The 12,675-nt window shown below is 51.5% G+C and overlaps 1 protein-coding gene across 1 annotated transcript; it reads right to left on the reverse strand.

The window, feature by feature from the left end:
• Window positions 1–1,581: 1,581 nt before the first annotated feature.
• Window positions 1,582–12,409, reverse strand: KRT73 (keratin 73). Its single transcript, XM_017501740.2, has 9 exons — window positions 11,839–12,409; window positions 9,948–10,162; window positions 9,087–9,147; window positions 8,411–8,506; window positions 7,356–7,520; window positions 4,888–5,013; window positions 4,302–4,522; window positions 3,299–3,333; window positions 1,582–2,471 (listed from the first exon to the last, which is right to left on the reverse strand). The coding sequence occupies exons 1-9, from the start codon at window positions 12,274–12,276 to the stop codon at window positions 2,215–2,217; spliced, it is 1,614 nt and encodes a 537-aa protein (XP_017357229.1). The 5' UTR covers window positions 12,277–12,409; the 3' UTR covers window positions 1,582–2,214.
• Between the last annotated feature and the right edge of the window lie 266 nt (window positions 12,410–12,675).

A 12,675-nucleotide genomic window follows, 5' to 3' on the forward strand; every position in this document is an offset into this window, starting at 1 on the left:
GCCTACTTCCTCCCCTTGTCCACCTAGTAAATTCCTATCCATCCTCTAAAACCTCTACACATATCGCCTCCTCTGTGAGCTTTCCCTGACCTCCCTGAAGTTCCTCTCTCTCCTCTAGGCTGCCTCTGTGTCTTCTTTTGTTGCTGACAACTCACCATGCTACAGTTATGTGTTTTATGGTTATGCCTCCATTAGGTGCATGGACAAGATTTCTTCATCACTGTATCCCTAGCACTAGCATATGCCAGACATGACATATGCTTAATGAATATTTGTCGAATGACTTTCTTCACTGGCCCTAAGAATATAGTCCTGAGACTAATTATTCCACCAATCAGTTCTCCTTTGGGAATTAAGCTTGTGCTGTAATTCATGAGATGGTCTCCTTAAAGTTTGGATTTTTGAACTGCTTTATCTGCAGCTGTACACCTCTTTCAGCGAGCTAATTAAGTCAGACCAAAAATATGGAGGACACACTTAAGTTTCCAATAACATTTATTAAGCATCAACTTTGTGCCAGCAATTGCACAAGATACCCTCGTGCTGTCTCATTTTAGTGTTAACAACAATTCAGGGACATTATTCTTCCTCTTTTATAGCTAATGAAATAAGGTTCGAGAAGATGGAGATCTTCGTTCATTATTGCCACTTAGTTGCAAAGTCTAAATCTGAATTCACAGCTATTGACTTGAAGTCTAGGACTCTCCCAGGACCCACAGAGACCTGTTCAGATGCAACACGGGAGCCCCAAACTGCATGTGTGCCAGCTTCTCGCTCGCGTTTACATCCTGTTGCATCCTGATGGCATCATCATGGCCTGGGGATCTATGAGAAATCTCTGAGCATTTTCAAAACAAACATTTCCCCCTGAATTCCTCCCTGGGCCTCACCTCACCTCTCCCACGCTCACAGTGGTTGAACCCTCCTCTGTCCTGCTCCATGTCCTCCTACAGCAGAGACCCCGCCACAACCAGGTGGAGTCCTGTCAACCTGTGACTGAGAGGCTTGTTGCACTGGGCCCCACAGCTTTATGAAAAGAATCTGCAATTGTGTGTGTAACAGAGACGGCCCCATTCTTAAACACATACACATACGCACACACATATTCATACATATGTAAATAAACTCATACATATACACCTATATATAAACACCCATGCTCAACTCCGTGGGAACTTTAGCAAGGACCAAGAGAACATGTTACTTCAAAGAGGATCTTCCTCTGGGCCTTTTCTTAGGGGAGATGGAGCCATCCTAACTCGGCCCCAGGCTATCTAGAACTGACCTTCTGCTGCCTCTTGACCAGTTTTAAGTCTTGACACCAGGCAAGTGTGGGCTGCTTCTCCCTGTTAATAACCTGCAGAGATCCCCCATTCACTGGAGCATTGGCCCGAGAAAACCATGACTTAGAAGGTGCTAGTGAGATTCCCCCAGGCTGGGTAGGGCCTCTATCACTCAGATCAAAATATACATCCAGACTTTAGATGCCTGAGGCTCCCATTCATTGACCACTCCATATGCAGAAGAGACATGGACTGAGATGAGGACTCCCTTAGGAGGGAGAAGCAGCCTGACCCCACGTGGGTTTTATAAGTTTATTGGTAAGACACAGGAGCAGGGAGGTGAGGCCTAAACAAGGACAAGTACTCACAGATGAAGAGCACAGACCCCTTGATTGATAGGATTGGCCTCAAGGGGTACTCCCAGCTGTGTAATATGCAGTGGCTATGCAAGATACAACCTCCCACCAGGCGTTTTGCCTGAGCTGGTGCTGCTCTAACACAAGACAGTTCTTGCAAGTCTCTCAGTAGATCTGAAACTTTGTGTACTCAGGGAGCAAATGGCCAAATAGTTACTGAGACAGGGTATGAAAGAGCAGCACAGGAAGACTGGGGTTTTATCCTTGAGAGACAGCCTTCCTCTGCACGGGGACATGCAGGCAGAGAAAGGGCCAAGTCTTCATCCAGAAGGGGAGGCTGAGTGAAGAGGTCTCTTTGGATGGAGGCAGAAAGATAGCAGAAAGCTCCAGGTCTCGAATCCTGATTCAGCATTAACAAAGACGGAGGCAGAGAGGTCAAGGAGAAGCGAGAGAGGTCCATGGCGAAGCCAAGCAAGAAGGAGATGAGGACAAATGAGACAGAGGACTTTCCTAGAGAAGGAGTCTGGAGTAGCCTGCCGGAGTAAGGCAGACTACTGGGAAATGGGCTTTCACTTTTATCTCATGGCTTTCTTGGTGGGTGAGCTGAGAGCTAAGGTCTTTCCCTGGGAGTCCTTGAATTCATTTGCACTCCCCAGCCTGGTCCTGGCTTCCCCACGGGGGCTGCAGTTCCCACTGCCAGTGACACAGCCCCCAGGCAGCATGCTGGAGCCTCCGCTGACAGAGCTGGGCCAGTAGCCGTAGGTGCCAGCATTGCTGAATCCAAAGCCAGCCCCTGTGCCTGCCGCCCCAGCCATGGAGCTGTTGAAGACCGCTGTGGAGGAGGGAGGGAGGAGTGATTAGTGTATATCCTAAGACAGAGGTGACCCCAAGGCCCCTCCGACTTCCCAGGCCCCACTGGCTTAAATGCCTCCTTCTTAAGCAAACACTTTGCATCAACCATGAACTTGGGTTCTTATGAGCAACTCACGGGAAGAACAGCCCCAATCCCAAAAGACTCCCAAGTCAGGTGCCTTGTCATTCTATGAATAAACAGGAATAGCAAGGGCTTCCCCCAAGGGACAGATGATGCTCAAATATCAGATAAGTCAGCAGGTTCTTGCATTTAGCTTTACAGTACCTTCTGAGTATTTGTCAAAAGAACTTCCTGATTGTTAAAATTAGGGGAGTTTTTGCTGGCCCCACTCTAAGAAGGAGACTGCCACGCCCTGTGAGGCCAGAATTCAACTGACTTGCGCAGTGGTCTGCACACTGATCTCCATTCCCAGTGAGGAGGCACAACTCTGTGCTGCGTCCTTGATACAGGAAAGCTGGAGTGGGGGTGAAAGAAGAGGGGAGGGGCTGAGAGTTTCACCACAGCACAGGGGAGGTTGCTGCAGAAGAGGCCAGTGTGCAATGTCAGAATGTGCTGGGCGCTGACTCCACCTGAAAGCAGCAGCTCTGAATGGGGAGGCCACAGGTCTCAGCAAGGTGAGTACGTGACAAAGTCGACAACAGGCAGAGCCAGGCTGTTCCCCAGGGGACCGGGTGGCACACACCCACCCACTTTATGTTTGTTGATGGACTAAACAAACTTCTTCCCGTGAGTTGCTCATAAGAACCCAAGGTCATGGTATTCCCTCAGTGTCATGAAATACTCACAAATGCTCACGGAGTTGGTGTATTCTCCAGACATCCTGCAAGAGAGAAAAGCACAGGAGAGTCTGAATCACGTGCACTCCCATAGTGACTCTTACTGTCTCAACACAGGTCGGGGTTCCCCAACCAGACTGGCTCAGCCTCCATACACCCTGCCCTGGCCAGTTGGCACTGGCTGCCCCTGAGTGTCTCTAAACCCTCCCTCTCCCTCTTTAATCTACTCTTCCCACTGCAGACATGTGGAACCCGCAACTTTGGAACCCCCAGCAACATAACCATCCCCAGGGTCCCTCCTGCTGGGTTTCTCTTGAAGCCATTTCTTTACTTCTGCGAAGCAGCTGCCTGAATAAACTTATGTGTGGAAAGATCAGGATCAGGAGTTGCTACTAATGAACTAACTGTGTGATTCTGGGACCAGTGACTTCTCTCCAGGTCTCAGTTATAAAATGGTGGTAGGTGAAAACGGGGTTTTTCACATGTGCGAGCTTTGCTTGCCACCCTTCCAACTGTTGCTAGGACCACGTTTGACTTGCACTGTTAGATATTCAGTATTTTTAATTGACTCTGCCTTTTATGACAAAAGCACATTTCTTTTAAAAAGAAGATTTATATCACCAGGGTAAATAGAAAACCGATATTATTACCTAACCAAATAAGAAAAAAAAGTAGCAGAAAATAAATATAATGAAAATAAAACAATTTAAAACTTTGGGGCTAGATATTCCTATTATCTTCCCAGAGATTCTGCACCTGGAATCGACTGTCTTTTTATCAATAGGGGAGATTTGCAAGTGTCTAAAGACACAACAGCACCCAGCTAAGGCTTTCTCCAGAGTCAAAAAAGAACTGTAAAGGAAACTGCTGTCACATTATCTGGCTGGATACTGTCTGAAATTGTTTGTGGGTGAATTAAACACATCTCCAGCCCTGCGCCATCCAAACACACTCTGGGAAACTCTGAGTTGGAGACTTGCAAACTTTCTTCCAGTCCCTGGGTCCCAGTCACCTGCACTCCTCGCCCTCCAGCAGTTTGCGGTAGGTGGCGATCTCGATGTCCAGGGCCAGCTTCACGCTCAAAAGCTCCTGGTACTCACGCAGCAACCGTGCCAGCTCCTCCTTGGCCTGCTGCAGGGCGCCCTCCAGCTCATCCAGCTTGGCCCTGGCATCTTTGAGGGCGCAGTCCCCCCGCTGCTCGGCGTCGGCGATGGCCGTCTCCAGGTTGGCACCCTGGGGTCAGGAGGTAGCATTTCCCCCTGAGTTCCTCCCTGGGCCTCACCTCCCCTCTCCCATGCTCACAGTGGTTGAGCCCTCCTCTGTCCTGCCCCATGTCCTAGAGCAGAGACCCAGCCACATCCAGGTGGAATCCCGTCAACCTGGGACCGCGGGTCTTGTTACACCGGGCCTCACAGCTTTATGAAAAGAATCTGCAATTGTTCCAAACTTCAGATGGGAGCTAAGGGTGGGAGATGAGAACAGGGCCTCTGTGTGAGGAACGGGGTTCTGAGATGGAGGCTCAGGAGAAGGAGGGGGCAGGGGTACTAAGGAGTTTATCCCTCTCAGGAGTGAGTAAGGAACGCTCCAGCCCCCTTCACCTGCTTCTTCACACTCTCAATCTCCGAGCGCAACCTCTGGATGAGACGGGTCAGCTCTGAGATCTCATTTTTGGTGTGTTTCAGGTCATCCCCATGCCGGCCAGCTGCCAGCTGCAGCTCCTGAAACTAGAGGAAAAGGAACCAAAGCAAAGACATTGAATCAGGGCCTGGCTGGGCTCAGCCTGCTGCAGACACTGTGCTGCACTTGCAGAGCCTGGCAGAGGTGGGTCCAGGTCCCCTGCTATGCCAAGTCTGTCAGCAGCCTCCCATTCAAGCATTGGTCCATTGCATTTGCTTGTCTTAAGCACAGCTGAGCTCATGGATGGTTCGAATTGGCCATAGGGACTGTTGAATGTCTTATACTCTCCACACGCAACTTTACAGCACACAACTCAATAATGGCGTTCCTCTGCCTATCGTCCTACAAAGTCAAGGTCAAATTCAAACTCTTAAATGGCATCCAGGGGCACATTTCTCTCTGCTCTTGACTAACACCTATCCAACTCCCCAGCTGAGTCAAACAGTCCCACGGTTCCCCCAGATGTCCCGCGTGCCTTCTTGTCTCTGAGTCTTTGCCTGAGCCTCTCCCCTGACGTGAAAAACCCTCCCCCATCAGTCCTCCTTTTTCCCTAGCTAGCTCCAACTTAGCCAGTGCAGAGTCACTTCGTCTGGGAGGCCTTCCATGATGTCCCAAATGGGTGCAATTCTATTCCATTGCTCCTGGCACACCAGTCCATAGGCCTCCCCACACTGTGCTATACTGTAAGCCCATGTTTCCACGTTTTCTCTATCAGACTCAAAATGAATAGATGGCAAGGACTTTTTCTTTTAAGTTTGAATTTCCCATACCTAGCACGGTGCCTGGTTGGTGCTCAAAAAAAGTCTAATGAATGAATGAGTGAGCCAATGAACTGTCCGTCTGTATTTTCGGTGACTCCCTCCCCTTGATAGCTTAGCTGGGCCCCAGCCCACAGGCAGTTTTGCTGGGCTGGGTTGGAGGGACGGATTAGCATGGAGGAATATTTTGTGTGTATGATGGGTGTGGATTCAGCTACACCCCAACGCCACTAGCCATGAATTTTGGGTCATCTACTAATTTGGGATTCTTTCTGCCTTTGATGTTGTCTATTAAACAGTCACAAAGAGTACTTCACTTCTACTCAGAATGCAGCTCAAGGGGAACATGAAACTGAGACCCCTCCGTACTCTGGAGGTGACGTACTGCTCTGCCTCTGTCCCTGGGCGCTTCACCCCAGCATGGCCCAAGAGTTAGGATTGTTTCTAAAGATGCAAAGTCCTCCAAGGCAGAGAAGACACAGGGGCTTCTCTCTTCAGTCCTTGTGTTTTATCTTTGGTGCCAACCCTGAACAAGAGGTCTTCTTCCACTTCTCTGCGAGACTCTGTGAGCAGGATGCCTCCCCACACACTGGTTCTGACACCAAGCAGCCTCATTCTGAGAAGAACAGGTGAGTCTCCTCCTGCCATTCCGCTCTCAAGCCACACAAAGGCCTGGGAGTAAATGCTTCTTCCCCAGAGTCACCTGATTTTCTGCCTAAACGCAGTGGAATTTGAAGTCAGTCACCTAGATTCCGATCTAGCTAGCTATGTCACTTGCCAGCTATTGCCTTGGATAAGCAGCCTGAACTCCCCAGGCCCTACCTTCTTCATCTTTAAAAGGGAATCATCAAAATCAGCAATCACACTACTCATGATTCTGGCCATTCCTGACCCTAGCTTGCAACAGTAATGTGGAAGGCTTTGGAGACCAAGGAGCTGAGTTTGAACCTTTACCAAGAAGCCCTAGCCTATGTCTCCCAGACCTGGAAAGTCTCCCTACTCCCCCGCAAGGAGGCAGGGAGAGGGATGAGATAAGATCTCCCGAGAGTGTGGATTCCCTTGAGAAAGAGCCTGATAAACAGCAAGGAATAATTAGGAAGTTGCCATCGTGATCTGAGAAACCAAATTATCTAAAAAATCACTTCCCACCCACTACCTTTAGGGGAGTTAAGATCTGAGGACTCAAACTTCTTTATCCTTGGAGTTGTACTTGAAGGAAAAGGTAGAAGTTACTTGATTCCAGATCACACTGAAGAGACCCCCTCATTTATGATAATTAGCGAGGGAGTTGAGATGCTGACTCTTCATGTTGCCCCTCCCCTCCAGACAGAACTCTCCATCTCCAGGAAGTTGTTTCTGACCTGCCCCACCTGGTGCTAGTTCGTCGATCTGGACTGTTTGCACCACATTCACTGCACTCAGCTGAGTGCATCCTCCAGGGGTGCTGTCCATCTGAGTGGGTCCGAAGGACAGAGCTGTGTCTTCTCTTCCCCTCTGGCTTCCCCCAGTGCCCAGGACAGTGCTGTGCTCTTAGAAAGCTGTGAGCCACCACAGTGGGTCATGGGGCAGACAAGACAGAGTCTGGAGCAGAGGGCCCTGCACACGTGACTCTAGGAGTTGTGCAGCCTCACCTTGGTCTGGTACAGGGCCTCGGCCTCGGCCTTGCTCTTTCGGGCGATCTCCTCGTACTGGGTGCAGACCTCAGCAATGATGCTGTCCAGGTCCAGGTTCCGGTTGTTGTCCATGGACAGGATGATGGACGTGTCGCTGATGTGGGACTGGATCTGAGTGATCTCCTACAGGGGAAATGAGGAAGCATGAAATACCTTCTGTGACCAGAGAAAGGTGCCAAGGAGATGGCCCTGTCTCAGAGGGTGGCCCTAGACCATCCCACACAGATGTCAGCTGCACTCCCCAAAGCTTGTAAGAACAGAGCTCACAGCCCAGAGATTCCAATACCACACCTGAAAACTGCTGAGTGGGTTTGAAGCAGCTCAGGAAGAAAACAGCCCATACGTCTGTCCCCTGAAACAGGACGGGAGTTGGGAAAGTGGAGGGCAACAGCCTGGCTGCCACACACGGGTGTGGAAAAGAAGGTGCATGGCCCAAGTGTCCAGGACCTAAAGGCAATGAGGTAGGAAACCCAACAGGAATTCCAACTCCTTCCCCACTGCAGAGAGCAGCGGGGGGAGTGGGGGTGGTTCTTTGGAACTCAGGGGCACAGTGGTGAGCTTAGGAACCAAGAGGCTGTGGCACACACAACACAGGCTCTCTTGAGTGCTTGGCAAATAGGATGAGGCTTGAAACCAGATGAGCATAGAGAAGAGAAAGGGTATGAGGACTTCCTACCTCTATCCCTGGGGATTCCTGCCCAAGACCCCAGGAAACATCCCCATCCACAGAGAGAAGAGAAGCAGGAATGAGAATAGGCTTGGCTGAAGTTCAGTAGAAACCCCCTGAGGACTCTGGTTTCCTGAAGAAAATGAAAGCAGGACATCCCCAGGGCAGTCAGGGATGGATGGGGCACCAGGATAGATGGCCGCTCCCACCTTTGATCTACAAATTTCTAGCACCCCAGTGCTGGAGGTGCCCTGGACTGCTGAAGTTACTGATAAGTAAGAAACTGTTCATCACGTATCTGTCCTTCCAGAAGACAGAGCTGGAGGTGGGGCAGAGGGAGCCTTACCCCCTCGTACAGGCACTTGAAAAACTTGATTTCTCCATCCAGGGCATCCACCTTGGCCTGCAGCTCCACTTTGCTCATGTATGCCGCATCCACGTCCTGTGGAGAACCCAGATACCCCCAACCTCACCTTCTTCAAGCCCAGACAGGCCTCTCCAGTGAACTGACACCCGCAGGCCCTGCCTTTGATAGCTGCCCACGAATGGACTTGAGATCCAAGAGGCAGGTACCTGCCTTCCAGCCACAACTCACTGTCAGACTTACTGCGAAACCTGGGGCAAGTTTCTCATGCCGCTGGAACGCCTTCTGCCTCTATTTCTCAGAGAGGGTGCGGAACTCTATACCCCACTCAGCTGGTCATTCAGCCAACAGAGGGAGCCAAGGGCAACCACGGCAATTTGCCAGAAACTAGCAGAGTTGGAAGGCAAGCCGGCAGCCCCTCCCAAAGCCTGTCCTGTTCCCCAGCCAAAGAGGACATGAGCTGGGACTGACCATCCATGTCTAGGTCCCTGCCCACAGACAAGGTACTGTGTGCAAAACCAACACCCAGGTGTCCCAAGATGTTCCAAGTAGCAAGCCCTGCATCTCCTCCTTCAGCACGTGGGCTCCAGGGTCGCTTCTCTCTCTTACTATAGCACCCACTGCTGGGGACTGGAGGCCACCCATGCACCCTCCTCACCTTCTTAAGCACCACAAATTCATTCTCAGCAGTTGTGCGCTTGTTTATTTCTTCTTCATACCTGCAGGGAAAGCATCGCAGGGAAAGCATCACAGACACATGTGTGACCATGTGTGCGTGTGTGTGTATACATCCTCAGTGAGATGAGAAAAGAAATACTCATATTATATGCCCATCCAAATACCCCAGGACTCTTTGGCCAGAGTTGTAGACTGGGTTATGAAGTAGCCTGGCTGGTTTGAGGTCTGATTTCCTCTGATGCCTGAGGAGTGAATAGGTTCTTCCTCTTCCCACTCTGTATCTGAATCACAGAAGCATGCCAGATGTCCGTTTCAGCCATGATTCTTCTGTCAATCCTGCTGCCTGACACCCTACCAGCAACTCCCCTCCATCCCTAGGCAGGGGTCCCATGGAAGCCAGAACTATCCCCCAGGGGAAAAAGAAGGCACATGGCCCAAGTGTCCAGGACCTAAAGGCAATGAGGGAGGAAACCCAACAGGAACTCCAACTCCTTCCCCACTGCAGAGAGCAGCCAGTGGGGGGAAAAGAGGGGTGGTTCTTTGGAACTCAAAGGCACAGTGGTGAGCTTAGGAGCCCAGAGATTGTGGCACACACAACACAGGCTCTCTTGAGTGGGGAGCAGGAAGGAGTGTGCCAAAGAGCATGTCCTGCCAGGACAGCCCTGACACCACCCAAGAGGCGGCTGTCCACTGTCCAGCCTGCCTCGTTGCCCATAGAAGGCCCTCATCTTGCCGGATCAGATGAACTCAGTACCTCCGAGGCCAGAGGCAAATGTCCCAGTGCCCACTGGGAAAGCCTCACCCAGGGAGACAGGCCAGCCTGGAGCAGCAACCTGCTCACCTCTTCTTGTAGTCCTCCACCACTTCGCGCACGCTCCTTAGCTCCGAGTCCAGCCTCACCCTATCCCCAGACAGCATCTCCAGCTGCTTCCGCAGGTTGCTGATGTAGCCCTCGAGGATGGGCTCCAGGTTGTTCCTGCAGTTGTTCAGGTCCAGCTGCTGCAGCAGCTCCCACTTGGTCTCCAGCACCTGGTTCTGCTGCTCCAGGAACCGCACCTGGAACCCATGCCAGATACATAAGCAGTACAGAGAGGGGAGGTGAGATTTCCTTCCTGGACAGGAACTGTGTTCTCTTATGCTACATTAGCTCTAAAAATGTGCCTCAGCCCTTAAAAACTATCACCCATGCCACTCATACCCCCACTCCCCACCTAGGGTCCTTTATCTGACTGAAATTCTCACTCTGAGGCAGCCCCTAAGGTCAGGAGGGGCACCAACATCTTCATTTCCCTCTCCAACTATCAAGATGTAGATCTCCTGTCTCCTCTGCACTTATCCAAGCCTGCCTGGGCCGATGTCCATCTTCAGCCTAGGCCGCCTCTCCAAGGCAGCTCCTGAGACACAAGCTGGCCTGTGCTAGCCTTCACACTGTAGGACCCTCTGCTTGGGGTCTGGCGCATGCTCTGCCTATTCTCTCCCTCCTTGTACGTGGGCTCTCCTAGCCCAGCCAGAGGCAGATGGTCAGCGTATCTGCAGTCTCCAGCCCTCCTAAGTTTTTTTCATGTCTGGATCTCTACTATCTCAATCAGAGCATTGCCTCAGCAGCAGAACAAGCATTCTCAAGTTGCAACCTACAAATATAGCATTCTCTTGCTTAAAACCTTCACCCTCAGGGTCAAGTTCATATTCCTTATCATGCACTTCACAATGTGCCCAGCCCTGCTGGCTTCCTTTATCATTCACACAATGATATTATAAACCCAAGGTCTCCCATTCCCCAGACAGGTTCTACCACGCTGCACGTGCTCTCTCCCTAGATTGCCTTTTCCCCACCTCCATCTGAAAACTCCTACTCATGCCTCACCACCCTACCTCACTGTCACTCCTGGTAAGCTTCTCCTGCTTCCCTAAGCTTAGGGAGTCTCTGCTTCCCAAGACCTTCCTACCACTTTGTTCCTCAGTGGTTCTCAAACCTGAGTGAATATCAGTATCACCCGGAGGGCTTATTAAAATGCAGGGTGCTGGGCCCCACCACAGTTTCTGATTCAGTTGCTCTGGGGTGGAGCCTGAGAATGAGCATTCTAACAAGCGTCCAGGTGATGTTGCTGCTGCTGGTTCAAGGGCCACTCTTGAGAACCACTGCTCTAGTGCAACATGACCTCCAGCTGCCTTGCCTCACAGGCTGTGTGTGTTACAGACTGTCAGAGCTGGCAGGGGACACGGGAAGAAGTGCTGGGTCGCAGGGCAGTCTAGACACCCCAGGCTGTCAAGGGCATCTCCTTTGCCTGGCTTCTTAGTCTCACAGGCTGTCACTCTCCTATTTCCCAACTCAGAGACCACTCTCTCTCTGCCTCCTGGACACCTTCCTGGACTAGGCTGCTGGCTCCTCTCACCCCTCTGACCCTGGTCCCTTGGCTCTGATGTCCAGGCTTTGTCCACTTCCTCCCTGGGCTATGTCTGCATCCTGGGAAGGTATCTTGCCTTTCTCTGCTTCAGACAGGGAGTGCCCCAAGGACAATGAAGATGGGGGAAGGAAGGGGCTCTACAACATGAGCAAGTCTTGCAAGCCCAGCGCCCGGGAGGGCTTTCACGTTATTTACCTGGCATCTGATTTTGCTGGGAGAAAATGATTTCTTGCTCTCAGGCAAATTGAACCCACAAATTAGGGCAGTGGCTCCCTCCTGACTTCTTGAAAGGGGAGTCCAAGATCAGCTTTCTCCAGAAAGACCCACCTTGTCGATGAAGGAGGCGAACTTGTTGTTCAGCGCCTTGATCTGCTCCCGCTCCTGGGCACGCACTTTCTGGATTTCAGGGTCCAGCTCCACGTTGAGGGGTGCCAGGAGGCTTTTGTTGATGGTGACCTGATGGATACCCCCAGGCGGGCACACGGAGGGACACACGGACCCTAGGGCCACATTGCCAAACATGCTGCCACTGGCCCGGCCCCGGCCAAATCCATAGCCTCCTGCCCACCCACTGCCACTGGCCACATTGAAAGAGATGCTCCGGGGACCCCCCAGGCTATAGAGGCTCCGACTGCTGAAGCCCCCACTGAGCCCTTTGCCCCCTGCCCGGTAGGAGGACGAGCTGCCCCCTGAGAGCACAGCTGAGCAGCCGCTGAAGCCCCTCTTGGTAGCAGCTCCTGACTTGTAGGTGAATTGGCGGCTCATGGTGGGGAGGCAGAAAGTGGGGATAAGATGCCAACCCTCAGCTGAGATGCAGGTCACCAGCCTGTGATCCTGGGCTCCCACTTTATAGGACTCAGGAGGGAGCCACTGGCCTAAATTGTGGGTTCAGTTTGCCTGGGAGCAAGAAATCATTTTCTCCCAGCAAAATCAGACACCAGATAAATAACTTGAAAACTCCCAAAGTGCTAGTCTTGTAAGTCTTGCTCATGTAATTTGCACTTTATCTAATGAACATGGGTAATTAGCCTGGCCACATTATCCATAGAAAGATCCTGGGTGGGAGGTTTGTCACAGTCTCAACTGCTGTTCCCCAGGGAGTGGTGGGGGCAGGGATTGTAGGGGTTCAGAGGGGAGACTTTAATTGACAATGCCATCTGTGAG

This window comes from Cebus imitator, unplaced genomic scaffold (assembly GCF_001604975.1).
Source record: "Cebus imitator isolate Cc_AM_T3 unplaced genomic scaffold, Cebus_imitator-1.0 Scaffold285, whole genome shotgun sequence".
Classification (NCBI taxonomy): Eukaryota; Metazoa; Chordata; class Mammalia; order Primates; family Cebidae; genus Cebus; species Cebus imitator.